This window comes from Otolemur garnettii, unplaced genomic scaffold (genome assembly GCF_000181295.1).
Source record: "Otolemur garnettii isolate 467f Iridium unplaced genomic scaffold, OtoGar3 scaffold00006, whole genome shotgun sequence".
NCBI lineage: Eukaryota > Metazoa > Chordata > Mammalia > Primates > Galagidae > Otolemur > Otolemur garnettii.
Genome location: NW_003852401.1, coordinates 26,963,929 through 26,982,699, shown reverse-complemented (window position 1 = coordinate 26,982,699; position 18,771 = coordinate 26,963,929). Strand labels below are relative to the sequence as shown.

Genomic DNA, 18,771 nt, shown 5'->3' with positions numbered 1-18,771 from the left:
TCATCACCACGATCCTGATGTTAATGCCCCCTGACTGCATGCAGTACAGTCCGTAAAACTTTGGCAAAAGTGTCCTTGGATTCTGGTTTAAATTCTAGGAACAAACACACAAGATATTTATAATAGTCTATTTTTATAAAACAATGCTCCGCAAAAGATACATTTTCATGCTGATATAGTAATTAAAAATGGGATGTGATTATCTTTATTAATGTCCGTTGCTAAAATTTTTGTTGTTTCCAATGTTACCATTGGAACAAAGCTTTGCCATTCTAAACTCAGAGTAGTCAAAGTGACTGAATTGAAAGTGGACACAAGTGCTCCAAATGACCTCCAATGAGAAGCAAGCAGAGAATTGACGGGGATCATGAGTTCTAGGTAGCTAAAGAGAAAGTTAATGGCTGGAGTACAAGAGATGAACATTTTAAATTTTCATAGCGCCTGCAAAACTATCTTCTAAAATGGTAGGTTCATTTAGACCACACTGGGCAAGATTTCCCCTAACTCTTATCAGTGCTGAATATTATCAAACTTTAAAATCTTGGTAAGGATGATGGGTGAAAAATGGAAACTTACTTTCTAAAATTTGAATACCACTGATTATTATAGAAACTTAGTACTTCTGATGTATTTTTAGCCACCTCAGGGACAATTTCATGATAATATCCCTTGCTCATTTTTTAATAGGTTTTTGCCATTGTGAGAATTTTTGATGCAGCCTGTATCTTATCATTTCCTCCTTCTATACAGGCTAAATATTTTTCCTGGTATGTTGTCTTTCTTATAAAAACAGGGAATACATGCCTCTTTTTGTTCCACTGTAAAAGCAGGTAAGACAAATTAAAATAGTTTCCCAAAGGGTGTATGTGTACACAATGAAGTCCTGCTACTCCTGAATCTTTCCCCAGGTCCCAACATGTGAGGAAACTACTGTTCTTATTTTCATCATTCCAGAAATAGTCTATGTGCTTATACTAATTTCATGTCTGCTATTTTTTGTTATAGACATGCTGTGCTTTTTGATGTGCTCGTGTTTATCTACTTGTTTCTTCTGCTTTTATTTTGCTCTTTGTTTAACCAAGTTTTTTTTTTACCCCCAAGGTTACAAACTTCTACTTTCTTCAACATTTGTAATAGTTTTGCTCATCACATTTGGTCTTCACTCCATATGAGATTTTTGTGTGTGTGTGTGTGTGTGTGAAATATCTGAATAGAGACTTTGGTCGTTCTCTCAAATGGCTGGTCATTTATTGAACAGTCTGACTTTCCCCAAGTGAGTATTACTCTCTCTGAGGTCAATACAAGAAGTTGACAAATACACAGGGGTCTACTTTTGGATACTTCATTTGATTCCAGTGATCCATTTGTCTAGAACTGTACTAATATCATCTCTTTAATAAATTTTTATTTTTTTTTTTGAGACAGAGTCTCACTATGTAGCCCTGGGTAGAGTGCCATGGTGTCACAGCTCACAGCAACCTCATACTCTTGGGCTTAAGCAATTCTCTTGCCTCAGCCTCCCAAGTAGCTGGGACTCCAGGCGCCCACCACAACACCCAGCTATTTTTTTTGTTGCAGTTGTCATTGTTGCTTAGCTGACCCGGGCCAGGTTTAAACCCTCCACTCTGGGTGTATGTGGCTGGTGCTGTAACCACCGTGCTACTGGCATTGAGCCTTTAATGGATTTTTGGTAAAACGTGTTGTCCATTCTTACAACCTTTCTGTTCGGTCATTAAAAAAAAAAAATCCTTAAAATGATACTTGCTTTTTCAAATGAATCATTGGCAAGTTCTGGGAAAATCCTATTCAAATTTTAGATTGGAGTCAGACTGGATTTATCAGTCGATTGGCAGGTAACTGAAATTTTTACAATACTGCGTTCAAGAACAATACTGAATTTTCTTCATCATTTCAGACCTTTTCCATGTCTTTTTAATAACATTTTGTAGTTTCCTTCATATTTGTCTTGTAACATGGGTTTTTATAGACTCAAGTATTTTAGAGTTTTTCTTGTCATTGCAAATATTGTTTCTGAATTGATTGCTGTTCAAATGCTACACTGACCATAATCTGCTTTCCCAATTAGAATTATAGGACACGTATGTCATTTATTCAAAGTGTGATTTTTCTAATAATGTTCACTGTAAATTATTGTCATCATGAACAGGACCTGTTTCTTCTTCTTATATTCTCCAGCTCTGTATCATCTATATAACGGTGTACAATACATTTTATAGATTTATACCCTACAAATCTGTTGGATTCCTGTTACGTCTAGAACTTACTGGTTTATTTTCTTGATGTTTTACTCATTTTCAGTTGTGTCACAGAGAACATCGCCTATGCCTTTCTTCTGTTTCTTTTTGCATTTAAAAAGTCATTGCCAGAATTTCTCACACGGGTCTTGGAAATCCCCTTGATGGAGGGGATCCTTTAGGGGAAAGACTCTTGTTGTTCTCCACGAGATACTATGTGTGTGTTCATTTATTTAGTTATTGTGTTACAAAACTTCCCTGCCAGTTTTTAGAATTTTAATTAGGTAAATGTTGAATTTTGAATTAGTTTCTCCTCACTATCTGTTTGGATAACAACATGATGTTCATTTTTTTTCTTGTTTTTAGGATGAATTATTTTGTTTGTTATAGTAGCTTATATAAATGGGATAAAACTACTCGTTTAGTTAAATTTGAAAATGTTAGCTTATTTTCATTAAATTTAAATAGCCACATATGGCTAAGGGGCTCCAGATTCTACAACGTAGTTCTATAATAAAGAACTAGTATATGTAAGCTTAGAATTATAGAAGCTTACAATTTATACATTTTAAGTAGGTCATCAAAGAACATGATGCCAATTTGATCCTGATTTTAAGTTATTTTAAAATGTACGTATGAGTAAAATATATGTGAAAGCCTATATACCAAACTTTAGTAATATGTATCTCTGGGATAGGAATTAGAGTTCATTGCATTTTTTTTTTCCTGAGATAGGCTCTTTGTTGCCTAGGCTACAGGCAGTGGCACCTGTAATTAGCAACCTCAAATTACCAGGCTCAAGTGATTCTCCTGCCTCAGCCTCCCAAGTTGCTAGGACTACCGGCACCCACCACTATGCCCAGCTATTTTTCTATTTTTTCCAAAGAGATGGGGTCTCGGTCTTGCTCAGTCTAGTCTCAAACTCTTGGCCTCAAGCAATTCTGCCTCAGCCTCCCAAGGTGCTAGGATCCCAGGCGTGAGCCATCATACTTTACCTTCTTTTGCTTTTTTATGTATTTTTTTTCTAAAGAAAAGAAAACACTTGTTCAAGACCAAAACTTTTTCACATCTTCCTAATGGCCACTAAGATTTTTATTTAGACTTTTAATTATTACACTTGTATATGAGATTCCTTTATAGTATTTAATGCTGTCTCTAGCAGATTTTGAAATTAAAATAATATTTTTACATACAAATGAGTTGTGGGATAAAGCCTTAGTTCTGCCGTTCAGTTCCTACGTGAGGTGATAACTGTCATCTTTGTTCCGAAAAAAAAAAATTAATGAGATAATCAATTGATGAGATAATCATTTTTTTTTTGAAACAAAGACAGCAATTATCACCTCATGTAGCAAGTAAATGGCAAAAGTGAGGCTCTGGAAATCCATGTAGCCATTCCAATCATAGAAAATTATTAACTGTCATGAAAGTACAATGAAACCAGAGGTATGAAAATGATAGGAGTACTTAGGAAAAGGGTTTATTTCTTTAAATTTTTGGACTAAATGTGTAGTAAATCCATCTGGGTTAAGTTACTGTTTCTTTCTCTTTTTTTTTTGGAGGCAGTCTTACTTTGTCGCCCTTGGTAGAGTGCTGTGGCATCACAGCTCACAGCAACCTCCAGCTCTTGGAGTTGCTGGGACTACAGGCGCCCGCCACAATGCCCGGCTATTTTTTTTGTTGCAGTTTGGCCAGGGCTGGGTTTGAACCCGCCACCCTTGGTATATGGGGCCGGTGCCCTACTCATTGAGTCCCAGGTGCCGCCCTATTTCTTTGCCTTGAGAACATTACACAAAAGGTGATTTTCATGTTACCATATTGAACCTATGAAATCTTAAATTTTGAAGTGCACTAGCTAAGAACAGCTAATGCAGAATGCACGTGTGGGTTAGTGCAGGGGTTGGAACGCAGTGGCTGTTACCCCACTGCTGTGCAGCTCCAGCTCTGGAGCTCTCCAGCTGAACAACACCTGGCAAGTTACCTTTGCCTTCATTATCTCATCCATAAAATGGCGTAAGTGTAGTAGCCAAAGTTGTTGTGAAGATTCAATGAGGTAGGGAATGCAATAATTAAGGTCTTGCTTACCACACAGTAAGGAGTGATGCATACTGTTAGGTTTAATGACATTATTAAACCAAATATGATAACATGGAAATCACCTTTTGTGTAATATTTTCAAGACAAAGAAACAGTAACTTAACCCAGATACATATTATTACCAAGAGCTTGCAAGGCATTGCCCCCTTTCCTCTTCCCTTATCTTGTGTCCTTTTTAATTTTTTTATCACAACAATAAACTAGTATTTCCCAGCTTTTAAAGACCAAGAGAACTAAGGCTGAACGGTTATGTTGCTTATCCTGGGTCTCACAGCTAGTTGATGGCTGAGCTGGGATTTGAACCCACAATTGTGTGATTCAACCACTATGCTCTCCCATTTAATTATAGTTTTATCTTGACAATCTATTTAATGAATGTCACAGCATAATGTAAATGCAAAATAAAGTCCACCAAAGAGAAAGAAACACACCAAAAGGCCCTGAAAAGAAAATATTAAGAAGAACTGTTGAGGGGAGGAATTCAACCTAAAGTATTAGCTTTAATTCTGTGCAGTTCCTTACCATGTAATATCCTGGCAGTAGCTTCTGCAAGAACTCAGCTTCTTTATGTTGAACTGTTTTGATGATAAATTCATCATCGCTGGTCAGAAAAAATAAAGATCCGCTGGCTCCAGGGTTGGATAGCTCTATTAGAGGTTCACTGCAGATAGAATACTAAAAGAACAAATAAATAAACATTTAAAATATACTTAATGTATACAATGCTTCTGAGGAGGACAATCCCAGTATGATATAGCTTGGCCATTCTGAAATGGAAAGCTCTCTCTCCTGGCTTTACAAGGAGGCTCTAGGAATGCTAAGAAGGCTCTTGGGGAGATTTCTGAAGACTTAATTGGTCCGTTTGTCTTAATAATTCTGTAATGAAAAACAGACATGCCCTCCCCCTGCATGTATCATGTGATAGAACTGTGAATCATCCCACCTGTCCAGAGATAATTCAAACAGTCATGGCGACGGAGGTGCTTTGTTTCCAATAAATGCTCATAAAAATAACAATTGAAGGGTAATTGGTAGGACCCCACCTATGGTGCATCTTACAAGGGTACATGTGAAACTTACTAAATGTAGAGTATAAATGTCTCAACACAATAACTAAGAAAATGCCATGAAGGCTATGTTAACCAGTTTGATGAAAATATTTCCAATTGTATATAAAACCAGCACATTGTACCCCATGACTGCATTAATGCACACAGCTATGATTTAATAAAAAAAATAACAATTGAAGATGTGATCCACACTGTGCATCTATCGTTGCAACATCAACCCCTCTTCTTTTTCACTATTTATCTTCCCAGGAGATGCCATCCATTCATCGTTTCAACAAGGAGATGACCCTCACATCTGTATCTCCAGCCCAGATCTCTCTCTAGGGCTTCATCAAACGTTTAATAGTCAGTTTTACTTGGTTATACCACAAACACTTTGCATTCATCAAGTTCAAAGTAAAATTCATCTCAAGGCTCTGTTTAGCCCATACGGTGCCTTTGTAGTAATTAGAAAGATGCATCCCTTTATCTTGGCAGATGCAGTGCTAAGAGCGCCATCCAAGGTTGGGGAGTACAAGAAGGGCTGGATTCCAGTCCCCACTCCTTCCTCGAGCCAGGTAGAAATGCTTGGGTAGTGCACACCCTGCACAACTGTACATGGTGGGACTCTAGATCATCTGTCCCCTATCTTAGAGAACGGAGCTAAGGTTTACCTTGTCCCCCTACCAGAAACCCGGGCATCATTCTCGACTCCTCACATTTTTTCATCTTCCCCATCCAGACTGTTGATTTTGTGTGCCCTTGCATGCCGGCCCTTGCATGCCACCACTTCTGCCAATACGCTATGTTCAATGGATTTTTCATCATTTCATGGTTGGATCATTACAGTAAGCTCCTGGTCTCAAGTGCGCACTCTCAGTACATTCACCAGGGATCTTTCTAAAATGCAAATCTGATCAGGTTTTTCTGGGCCTTCACATCTTTCAATGGTTTTTAACCAAGCTTTCAAGGGCACGAATGATCCAGCCTCCTCCTTAGCCTGCTTCTTTCAATAAACTTTAGCTCTAGCCACATAAAGTGACTTCTCAAGTTCTGGAAGGAACCGCTCTACTCCAGGGCTTTGCATGTTCCTGTGCCTGAAGCAATCCCCAGGCTATTCCCCCCTGTTTAACGACCTCTCATTCCTGTATTGACTCAACACTTAATAGCCCCTGAGCATGTGCTCAGGCAGGCCTGAAGCTTATCCTAGTAAGAGGAAACAGACCGTAAACAAGTAAATAAATGATCCATCAGAATATGGATCTACATGCTATGGAGGAAAATGGATCAGAGAGAGGCAGGGAGTACCAGCAATGAGCCAGGGCTGGGTTGCAGAAATTTTAGATAGGGTGGCTGCTGAAGGGCTCCCTGGGAGGGTGGCATCGGAGCAGAGGCAGCATGTCACAGGGCTGTCTGGGGGAAAGGACATTTCAGGCAAGGGGAAGGGCAAATGCAAAGGACTGAGACCTGAGAATTCAAGACACAGAAAGGAGGCCGGTAGCCAGAGCAGAGGGGCCAGGAGGAGAAGAGAGAGGGATGGGCTGAAAGGGTCGGGAGGGCAGACCATGTAGGCCACTGCACAGCCACATAAGGACTCTGGCCTACTGTCCTACGGACCTGGGACTCCACTGGAGGGTTCAGAGCGGACATCACTCTGTCTGGTGGGGACAGAAGCCTCTGAGGGTGGAAAAGAGGAAGATGCGAGGAGCACAATTCAGAGGCTGTCACAGCAGCTTTAGCCTGTGTCTGCTGGGACAGCACTTGCTCTGGAAAACTCTCCTGTGCGGTGAGTCCAGATCAATTGCTTCCTGGCCCTGCATTTCTCATCACAGAAGTTACCACAAAGTCCTGCAATTGCCTATTTCCTTTTCCTGAGTTCCCACCGGACTGTAAAACTCTATGTGAGGAGAAACTCTGAGTGTCGGATGCTCTGCTCCAGGCCCAGCACCTGGGCCTTGCACACTCATAGCCAGTGCTTGATGAACTTCTGTCAGACAAATGGCTGAACTCCACCAACAACTCAGGGGCTGTAAATCTCATTTAAAGTGCTAAAAACTGGCAGAGAAGTCCGTGTTTCTTAACTTAACAACTCATATGATCGACTAGAGAACAAGTGGAGGGCAGAGAAAAAGATAAGGAGGTTAATACAGGTGTGAGATCAGGACCAACTTGGCCAAAGCAGGGGCTGAAAGAATTCTATCTTTTTTTCATTTTTTATTTTTCTATTTTTAAATCTGAACTGACAAATAATCCATATTTGTGGGGCATAATGTGATGTTTCCACAATGTATTCATTGTGGAGTGCTCAAATCTGGCTAATTAACATAGCTACCACCTCACACACAGTTCTTTGTGGTAACAATATTTAAAATCCATTCTTTTTTTTTCTTCTTTTTTTTTTTGCAGTGTTTGGCTGGGGCCAGGTTTGAACCCACCATCTCTGGTATATGGGGCCGGCGCCCTACTCTTTGAGCCACAGGCACCACCCTTAAAATCCATACTTTTAGCAATTTGGAAGTATATATTAACTGCAGTCACTGTGCTTTGCAGCAGATACCAGGACTTGCTCCCTGGTGTAGCAGACTTTGTGCTTTTTGACCAACAGTTTCCCCTCTCCCTGCTCAGTAGTCAACATTACGCTCTCCACTTCTGTGAACTTGACCTCTTCAGCATCCCCATGAGTAAGATCATGCTGTATTTGTGTTTCTGTGCCTGGCTTATTTCACTTTGCATGTTTTAGGGTTCCTCCACATAGCCCTAAATGGCAGTATTTCTTTTGTTCTTAAGGCTGAATAGCATTCCATTACGTATGTACCACATTTTATAAAACCCACTCATCTGTTGAAGAGCACTGGGGTTATTTCCATCTTAACTATAGTGGAAAATGCTACAACGAATGTATCTCTTTGACGTACTGATTTCAATTCCTTTGCATATATACCCAGTGATGGGATGGCTGGATCATGTGGTAGTTGTTTTTAGTTTTCTGAGGAACCTTTGTACTGTTTTCCAAAATGTCCGTACTAATTTATATTCCCACTAACAGCGTAAGAGGGCTCCCCTGAATCCACATCCTCATCATCTTTTTGATAATAGCCATTCTAACAGGTGTGAGGTGATATCTCACTGTGGTTTTAAACTGCATTTCTCTGATGATCAGTGGTATTCGATGCCTTTTTCATTTATTATTGACTATTTTATATCTTGAGAAATGCCTATTCAGTTCCTTCACCCATTTTATAATAGGGTTATTTGTTTTTTTGTTATTGAGTAGTTTGAGTTCCTTATATATATTTTGGATATTATTATGTGATGTATAATTTGCATATATTTTCTCCCCATCTGTGGGTTGTCGTCTAACTCTGTTAACTGTTTTCTTTGCTGTGTAGAAGCTTTTTAGTTTGATCTAGTATCATATTCTTGTTTTTGTTGCTTGTGCTTTTTGGGTCATATCCAAGAACTTATTGTCCAGACCCACATGCTACAGTTTCCCCCCTTGTTTTCCTCTTGGCCAGGGGTTCTCAACCTTCCTAATGCCGCGGCCCTTTAATACAGTTCCTGTGGGTCGTGACCCACAGGTTGAGAACTGCTGCTTTACTAGTTTTATAGGTCTTTATATTTAAGTCTTTAATCCATTTTGGGTTGATTCTTATATATATGGTATGAGATAAGGGTACAATTTTTTTCTTCTGGATGCAGACAGCCAGTTTCTCCAGCACCGTTTACTGAAGAGAGTGTCCTTTCCCTCCTTGACTATATGAATGTGTGGGTTCTCTATCCTATTCCATTGGTCCATGTATCTGTTTTTAGGTTAGTACCATGCTGTTTTGATTACCATTGCTTTGTAAAATAAAGAACCATATGTTGAGGCTTGGTGTCCATAGCTCAGTGGTTGGGGGATTGGCCACATATACTGGTGCTGGTGGGTCTACTAAAACAACAATGACAAGTACAACAACAACAACAACAGCTACATGTTGTGGCAGGTGCCTGTAGTCCCAGTTACCTGGGAGGCTGGGACAAGAGAATGGCTTGAACCCATGAGTTTGAGGTGGCTGTGAGCTGTGACGCCCATTGCACTCTACCCAGGGTGACAACATGAGACTCTATCTCAAAAAAAAAAAAAAAAAAGAACCATACCTTGAGGATGAAGGTATCTGAAAACACAAAAGGTTGAAAACCTTTCAAATAGTTTATTCTGGGTTTGTAAATATTTAAATCATAAAAAAATCTGAAAGGAAGGAGAGTAAGAGGAGAGGGAAGAGGAGAAGAAGAAATGTAATATTATGCTCAAAAGGCAGTTTCTAAAAAAAAAAGAACAAGAAAGGCAGTTTCTAGATGCTACCTTTTACATAATCTTGCTTTTGGCAGAACTGTGGATAAAGGAAAAAAAATTCTCCAAGAAAAGAAAGAAGCAAGTGTTTGCTGGCAATTTCCACCTTTCACCTCCTCTTCGTCCTGCTGGCCTTTCTTTTTGATGCTGTCTTGTTAAGCGGCGTTAGAGCCCAAGCCCTTATGGGGGAGGTGAGGATGAGTTAGGAAAACAAAAATAGCCATCAGCTTGCAGACAGGATGCCATAAAAGCTAAGAGGAAGCAGAGAGCTCTTGATCAGCCATGTGTGCAGACCAAGTGTCTATGTAGAAGGGTGATTTATGGAAAGGGCGACATCTGTGCCAGTTGCTAGTGACGTGACCCTGAGGAAGGGTCATGTTGGAATCTTAGGAGCCTCATCTCTAGAATGAAGATAATAATGTGTACCTGAAAACAGCTAAAAGTTTTTAAGGTGAATGTTTTGAAAACCCCTGGCAAAGAGTGACCACTTAGTATTTCTGGAGTTATTTTTATAATACACGATCAAATGTAGGAGAGAGTGGAACACAGCCTGCAATACACCTGGTTCCACAGGCAAGTAAGGAAGAGTTGGCACTGCCTTAGGGTGCACAGAGGTCTTCAGCCGAATGCTCACGACCGTAGGGTTACCCAGAGACACTAAGCCATCCTGAATGAAGCAAGAAAAAAGTTGTGTCTGTCATATACTAATGAACTTGAGAGCCTAGAAAATAAAACTGTGGACCTTAAGCTCTACTAAAAAGTAAAGACAGACCCCAGAATCTTTTAGAAAGTTCTGATTCTTATGGCACACCTCCTGGGTGTGGGACACAACGACAACAGGGACCTTTCCTAACAAATGCAGACACTGTAACCTAACTGCTTGCACTCTCATAGTAATCTGAAAAAAGAAAAAATAAAACAACCTGACAGCTCTCTGTAAAACTTTATCCTCTGGTTCTTGTGGAGATTTAATTTGACTTGGAATTGAACATTAAAATATATAAGCAGAAAAAAAAGTTCTGATTCTGTGCCTTGTGGCTGAACTCCTGACATAGAACGTTCCCACAGCCAGGAGTAGTTGTTGTGAAAGTAGGGAAACAACAAACAATGCAGGAATTAGAGGCTGCAAATAGAGAAATTCAGGTAGGATCCAGGAAAAGCCAACGAGAAAAGCTGGATTCAAACCTAAACATCTCTCCTAATCCAAGTCTCAAAGTCTCAATTCTTCCGTAAGAAGTGATAGGATAATAGAGACCATTTCATGGGTTACTAATTAGTCAAATACTCTTTTATTATTATAAATTATGAATTAACATGATTGGAATAAATGTTTTAACTCACTACTAATAACAGCACAGCATCGCTGTGCAACAAACTGGGATGAAGATAATGAACAGGGATTTCTGTACCTGGGACTTCCCCTCTAAAAAATTCACTCTGCAACCCGGTTACCACGTTCTCTTCTAAGCAACCTTCTCTGTTGTCTTTTAAGAGCAAATGAAGAGGAGAGATGGGAAGCTTTTAATGAGTCATGATCAACAAGCTCCTGGGTTTGATGCACATTGCAGGCACTATCATCCGGGCAAGCTGCTCAAATGGCTTCATTTTCTCACTCTAATTTCCTGCAGGGCTCCCTGCTATACCCACTGGAAAGAGCGCAAAGTCCAGCCCAGTTGGGCCCTGCTGCTGCAAATCAACAAGGTCAACATGCACCCTGTGGCAGAGATCATTTTACCTGCCATTTCTTTCCCCAATGGCATAAAATATTCACTCTGCTTTTTCTCAATGGTGCAGGTGAACCTGGAAAGACTCACCTAAATGACACTGGATTTTTGAATATCTGATGGTGAAGGAAAGAATCAATAGCTTATTGTCCAGGCAGAGATAGGGGTGCCAGGGGGCCCCTTGGTCTTGCCTTGGGAGGTGTTTGTCTATTAACAAATAAGGAAGAGGCAGGGTTCACATTGCTGGGTGTGCAGAAGCACCTTCACTGTACTGTCTCACCATCCAAATTATGCACGTTTCAACATGAAACTTATAATCGGCATGCATGGGGTGAATGTTAATGGCACTGAGAACATAAACAGAATAATTGAGGCAGAAATCCAGATGCAGCAGCACACAGCTAAGTAAAAATACACACATATCACAGGCATTCAACATCAAACCTATCCGTGCAGTTACCAATGGCTAAATAATATTCCTCCAACCCACAACATGGATCAGTATACCTTCACAAGGGCAGGTTAGAGCAGCCCCAGTTGGACAGATGCCAAGATGGGCTTTGTGATTTGCACTGTACTCTTAGTTTGTTTAGTTTTTTAAGAGCTATCTTATTGTGTGTGCGTGTGGTGCACGTGTGCACACTTTATTTGGACTTAATCTTCCAAAAAGAGCTTGGTTAGAGGTGTTTGACCGCTTTCAGCTGTATTCTTCAGAATGGACAATCACAGTTGGATGGGAAGAGAGGCTACCTCAAGCCCATGTTTGATGGGAGGTCTGTGACTCAGTGGGCAGGAACCATGAGGCCAGCCGGGAAACGGCCTTCAAGCACTGGGGGAAGGATGGGGACACCTAGGCCAGACTCTGCTCCCCCCAGGGTGGGTAAGCTTGGCCATCCCCACTTTCCAACTCTAGCTTCAGATTCCTCATCTGTAAAATGAAGTGCTGAGCTAAAGAGTCTCCAAGGGTTAAGTGACTTTGTGAAGCAGGTTGCATCATGCAAAAGACCCTTTCCTCATCTACCACACTCAAGATCACAGGTGGGATAAAGCAGTTTGAAGCTGAGTTTCTAGAAACTCCAACATTTGTCAGGAAGCAGGTGCCTTAGTCCTGGGCTCTAGGTGTCTCTAGGGCAGAGGCAGGTGGATGGTCACAGTTGTGGAAACCAGGCAGTCAAGTTAAGCTAAGGCCGCTGCCCTTGTTCTGTTTCAGACGTGTCTAGTCACTGAACTATGTGCATGGTGAATGAGGAAAATACAAAAACAGAATCAAACAAAAGTACGCTTATCTGCCTGGCTCTATCATTCCTCCACCTTGTAAACTATATTTATATACATAAAAGTAAAGAGAATCGTGTAATTAACACCTGTCTATCTTCCAGCTTCAATAATGATCAATTCATGGCTAATCTTGTTCCTTCTATACCTCCAAGGACCCCCCTAACTAATTTCCCTCAGATTCTTCCTCTTTTCTTGGCTTTCAGTAAGTTCTCTTCTAATAGTCTTACTGAGATATGTTATATACCATAAAATTCACCTGAAGTATACAATGCTTCCAGTAACATAAATCGTATATTTTTATGGTGTACAACATGATATTTTAGTCAGTGGAGCTAGTTAAAATATCCTTTACCTCACATACTTGTCATTTGGGGGGTGGCAATTTTCAAAGATGTGAAACATTATTATTCGCTATAGTGACCACATGGCATAGGCTTCCTGTACTCCTAACTACCATCTAACTGAAACTCTGTGTCCTTTGACCAACTCCTCAGATTCCACAGAAGCAAATGCCCAACATCAAATCACTTCATCTGTAGATATTTCAGTTTATACCTCTAAAAGGGGACTCCGTTTTAAAATAGAAACGCGAAATCATCATCCCACCAGAAAAGGAATTCCTTACCACCATCAAATCCTTAGATTTCCTTAATCTTCTATAATTTAGGAGCTTATTTATTTGAATTGTCTAATTGATGTTTAATAGGCTCTGTCTATTAACGTTCCCGATCAAAACCTTCCTCTCCAGTCCAGTCTCCAGACTGGTCCATTCAAAGTCCTTCTGAACATCTAATATATTTATACTGGTGGTCCCACAGTCTGGACAACATCCTCTCCACCCTGACATCTGTCCCTTCTTTTCTACCTATTAAAATCCCTTGTCCTTTCTAAGACACAGTTAAAACCACATGATGTCCACAGAGATGTCCAATTCATCACCCCAACAGAAGGAAAGAGCCTTCCTCCCTCTGAAATTCTGAAAATGCATGTTTTGCTCAGACGATCGAATTCCAATTTGATTCTAAGTTCTCTGAGTATTGTGCCTTGTAATTTTTTGAATCTCCCAATAACTATCAGGGAAGTATTTTAGATACAACAGGAGTACAAAGTACTCAGCAATTGATTAATTTATATCCTGTCAGGTTCAGGGGCCAAGACTTTTGCGGGGAGGAGCTATCAGCGTAGTCTCCTGTGCTCCTTTGTGACACTCTGATCCCATATGAAACGAATTTTTCCAGCTTCCACAGTCTTATTCCTGTGTGTGTGGGGGGCGTGGTCAATGACTGACTTCACTGAGGGTTTTTTTTATACATCTGTTTAAACAGGATAACAGAACATGTGAAAATGAAGCAACGGTGGGGTCAGTCCATGATTCCCCCCCAATGGAATGTGACTTTAAAGACTCCTTGGGAAACTTCTGTAAGCCAGGTGAGAAGTTGTTTGGAAAGGGGCCCTCTCCCAAGAAAGCAATTTTATGAGGCTAGAACCAGTGAAAGAATGGACTTCCAGCCTGGGAGGCCACGTACATGGGGGTGCTGAAGACAGATACCCATTTTGCCACAGTAATTAGATCATGTTCCAAGATACAAGCCTATTGCATCTCTTTGCTGGTAAGAGAGAGAATACGTTAAATTCTAATGTACTGGAGAAAGGAGAGACCAACCTTGTTTTCCATAATATCAAAACCCCATTAGGGTCCCCAAACATGTTCCCTCAATGACGGCCACCCTCAGTGACTATAGAATGGCTACAAACCAAAGGATCTTCACACACGCACACAGCATAAATGAGTGTGTTGTGTTCTTAAGTTGGTAGAGATGTGTAGAGTGGTGTGAGAGAGAGAGAGGGAGAAAAGGAGAGGGAAAGAGCGGGAAGTGGGGAGAGCACATACACGCACATGCAATATGGACATAAACATTTAAGGGCAGCAAGATGTTCAGGGATTTTCTTCTTGGTCCTGATTTCTCTATAGGAATGTATTTAGGTGGCTGGAGGAAACAATATTATCTTACCAGGCAGAAATCATAATCTTCTTAGACTGATTAAAAAAGACGATCATTAATGGGTTTTCATCAGCATAGCCCAAAATAGCTTTAAATTTAATTATTTACATCTTATACAAATGACAAGATGCATTGTAAGTACCCTTTGTTATCACTGAAAGGTGTTGCCATACTTCCTCTGAAAACCATTATCCCGGGATCTGGCTCAAGTCTTGTTAAGATTCTTCAGAATGGGATGAACTATAAATATTTAATTGCATCTTTTCTACAGTTTCTTGAAAACCAATTTTGAAAAGCCCTGGGGTGTTCACAATGATCAAATTATGAAATAAACCTTTTTTTTTTTTTTTTTTTGGCTTGCAACAGAAAGGAAGTTCCTGGCTCTTTCAACAGAAATAAGGTAAAACTCTGAGGTCACACCAGATTACTTCACAAAGAGGCTGTTGTTTTTGTACCTCCTCAGTGCCAGAGGGGAAATGGAGAGAAAAGACAAATCTGAGGATAAAATATGCCCTTGTACCAAATAAAAATATGTTTAAAAAGAGCTTACACGAAGAGATGTTGAGAACAAAACTATCCACCTTCTTTAAAATGTTATTCAATTGTAGGTCAAGGTGAAATGGTTGTGGGCCAAGGCAGGTTTGAGATGAATGGTATAAATAAAGGCAATTAAAATAGAGAGGTGTTCAAATTGAATCTAATCAGCAAAATTCACAGGAGTATTTAGAACTAATTATAATATATCTGTTCGAATAATTATCTGAAGTAGCAACTGATATCATAGTTATTTAAATATCAATTACCATAGCAGATTTTGTAGCTATCAGTTAAAAGCTGCAGAATCAAATCAAATTTCCTGATGCTAAACTTATAATCATTATAAAACTTGGGACTTTTACTACACCTCGGAGCCTTATAAAATAAGAGACACAAGCTGCTTGTCACCGTTGCTATGCAACAAATGTTTACATCACACATTTCTGTAGGAGGAAGGAAAATTACAGGTTCTTACCAAGTAATCATCAGGCTTGATACCAAAAAGTTCTCTGAAATACCGGAATGCTAACGGAGCATATGTCTTAAATCTGAAGTCTGGGTAGTGATGCGCTGGGGTCAGATTGCTCCCTTCACTAAAGTTAACATATTGAAGAGAGAGAGAAAAAGAAAGAAATCATTAGCAAAGACATTTTTGACTTCAAATTCTACCCTTATTCCTTGGGCCAATTTCACCTCTAGAAAAATCACTCACTGATAGTGAGTCTCTCAAAGTTCATAACAAAGGCCAATGGTCATCAGGTCAAAACAGATGCTGACTGAGGGAGGATCACTCTAAGCAGGCAGTACCTGCCATCCCAGTGTCTCCAGCCTGGAACTTCATCTCCCTTTGCCTCCTTCCTGGGAAAAATCACTCTATCGCTCCCTGTGAAATCACACTGTAATGTGAATAATAAGACCCGGGGCTTAGTTTGTGGAGTGAGTTCAAAATGCATTTTTTGGGATGGGCGTGGGGCCTCACACCTGTAATTCCAGCACTTTAGGAGGCCAAGGACGGTGGACTGCCTGAGCTCAGGAGTTGAAAACCAACGTGAGCCAGAGTGAGACCCAGTCTCTAAAAATAGCCAGGTATTGTGCTGGGCACCTGTAGTCCTCAGCTACTTGGGAGGCTGGGGTAAGAGAATCACTTGAGCCCAAGAGTTAGATATTGCTGTGAGTGATGACACCACTGCACTCTACCGGGAGCAGCAAAGTGAGACTCTGTCTCAAAAACAAACAATAACAACAAAAAACAAAATGCATTTTTTTTTACCATAAACTTTGGATATTTGATCAACATTCTTAATTAGGAATAAGTAAAATAATTCTTAAAATATCCTACACCATTGGAGAGAACCATCATGCTGGATGAGACCTCAATCTGAACTCTTCCTTATATTTATGTATTCCAAAAAAGAGAGACCCTAATCATTAAAAAAATTTTAAACATGATTTTCATTTCCAAATATATCATCCTCTCACCCCCTTTTCTGGGTTTATTTTTGACAAATTGTACATAATATTTATGATCTATAAAATAAATAAAGAATAAACCAATGAATACCCATGAACTCTAAACACTGCTTAAGAAAAAATAACATTATCCATACAACTGAACTCCTTTCCGTACTTTTTACTGATCATACACATATTTAGAGACATCTGTTGGCCCGAGTTTTGATATTTATCAATCTCATTCTTTTTATTCTTGGACTTTACACAATGTTGTACTTTTTTGTGACCTCAGAAAACACCTAATCTACTCATACCTAAATTTTTCAGTGTGAAAATTAGAACAATGCAATAGAATTTTATGTAAAGGTTCAAGATCTCTTTCTACTTCATTCTAAGTAGGACATTGAGGACCTATACAAATTGATCACCGCCTTTTTTTTCGTGGAGACCATACAAATAAGACTTTACAAATAAAAAAAGTAAGCAAGCATGCAACAGACGCTTGAAATCTATACAATTTAAGTTTGTTGAGGTCAGTCAGATTTTTACATCATTGCCTTGCATATTGTAGACACACAAGTATTGGTTGAGTAAAAAAATGAGTTTTCATTTTTCATTCATTTCACTTTATACAATTACAGTAAAGTTGATCCTTACATGGCACTTATGTTCAAAAATGAATATATAAGGCAAAAATTCAGCAGAGTAAAAAAAAATCACCCCCCAAAAGAAATAACTATTCAATACAGCCAGTACAGCCAGTTTTCCCTCCTACATCATGGTTATGGATGGCTGTTTCTTTCGGTAAATACAGAGGAAGCATCGGCTTGTGTTGCGAGGGGACATCATCTTATAATAAATGACTATCGTTAAGGCTAGCATCACATTTGGGCAGCAGCAAGGCACACACACAGGGAGGGTGATGCGGAAACTCCGACTCACTGAGAGAAAAGCAGTCGTGTCTCTGTCTCTGGCTCGCTGTATGAATGGCCCCTAAGTCACCTGCTCATTTAAATGGTGGTTGTTTCTCTAAGCGAGTATAGCTGCATATTCACAACGTACACATGATGCCTCGGCAGTGTGTCCAAAGATTTTCTCAGGATGATTCTAGAATGATTCTAGAACTTATATGATATGAAATAATTTATAAATATGGATTACACAGAAATAAAGGGTAAAAAGGACAATGCTCAGAGTGGTGACCTCTGACATCCTTCCTCACTTTTGTAAGCAAGTGCAAATGATCACCATTCCTTAGATGCTGAAATGGGCCGCTTTCAGTATTTCCAATTACTTATTCTACTCTCCTTTTCACTTTCTGACTCATGCAAGGTAATTCATTCTATCAGAGCGGATTTCCTTCCACACTAAACAAGCAAGGTAAAACACCCATTTTCTATTAAAAGGAGTTTCATTCTTATGCAATTGGGGCCCAACGTCTATGGAGAGGATGCTGCATTTGCTGTTATTATTTTTGTTTTTGGTAATTTTGAGCTTCTTGGATTATTCACCTTTCCCTGAAGCTTCCATTCATTATAATAATTTTCCTTTGATTCACATCTCCCTGACAACCGTGGTCAACTCAGTCATGGTGTGAAAAGACAGAGTTAGGTTTCTCTGGAGATGAGACAGACACACATAAATGCGACATGTACATAAAGCAGAACATCTTCAGGCAAAGGAGGAGGACATTTATTTCTTTAGGGGTATACCTTGACAACAGGTTTAAAAAGCCACTCAATCCATACCTAGAATCCTAGCACTCTGGGGCACTGAGATCCCAGGGCCACAGAGTAAGACTCTGTCTCAAAAAAAAGGTAAACATATAAAAATAAATAAATAAAAAGCCACTAAATCTGTAAAAAAAAAAAAAAAAAAAATCAACCTAACTTTGAGCCACATTAAGATACAAAGAATGACATGGGTCAAGCTTGCCTGTATGGGATAATCAATGAATTATATTTATATAAATGGAGAAGATGAAAAGGGATGGGCATAATACTTAATAGCAGCATTACATAGAATGGCAATTTCTTTTTTTTT

At 39.6% G+C, this 18,771-nt stretch overlaps 1 protein-coding gene across 1 annotated transcript in view; it reads right to left on the bottom strand.

The window, feature by feature from the left end:
* The window catches only part of PIP5K1B (phosphatidylinositol-4-phosphate 5-kinase type 1 beta), a 176,827-nt gene that overhangs the window by 104,763 nt on the left and 53,293 nt on the right, over positions 1 to 18,771 (bottom strand). Inside the window, exons 3-4 of the mRNA XM_003782928.2 lie at positions 15,752 to 15,869; positions 4,876 to 5,027 (exon numbers count right to left, since the gene is read on the bottom strand). Coding sequence (XP_003782976.1) covers positions 4,876 to 5,027; positions 15,752 to 15,869 — 270 coding nt within the window. The remainder of the gene's footprint in view (positions 1 to 4,875; positions 5,028 to 15,751; positions 15,870 to 18,771) is intronic.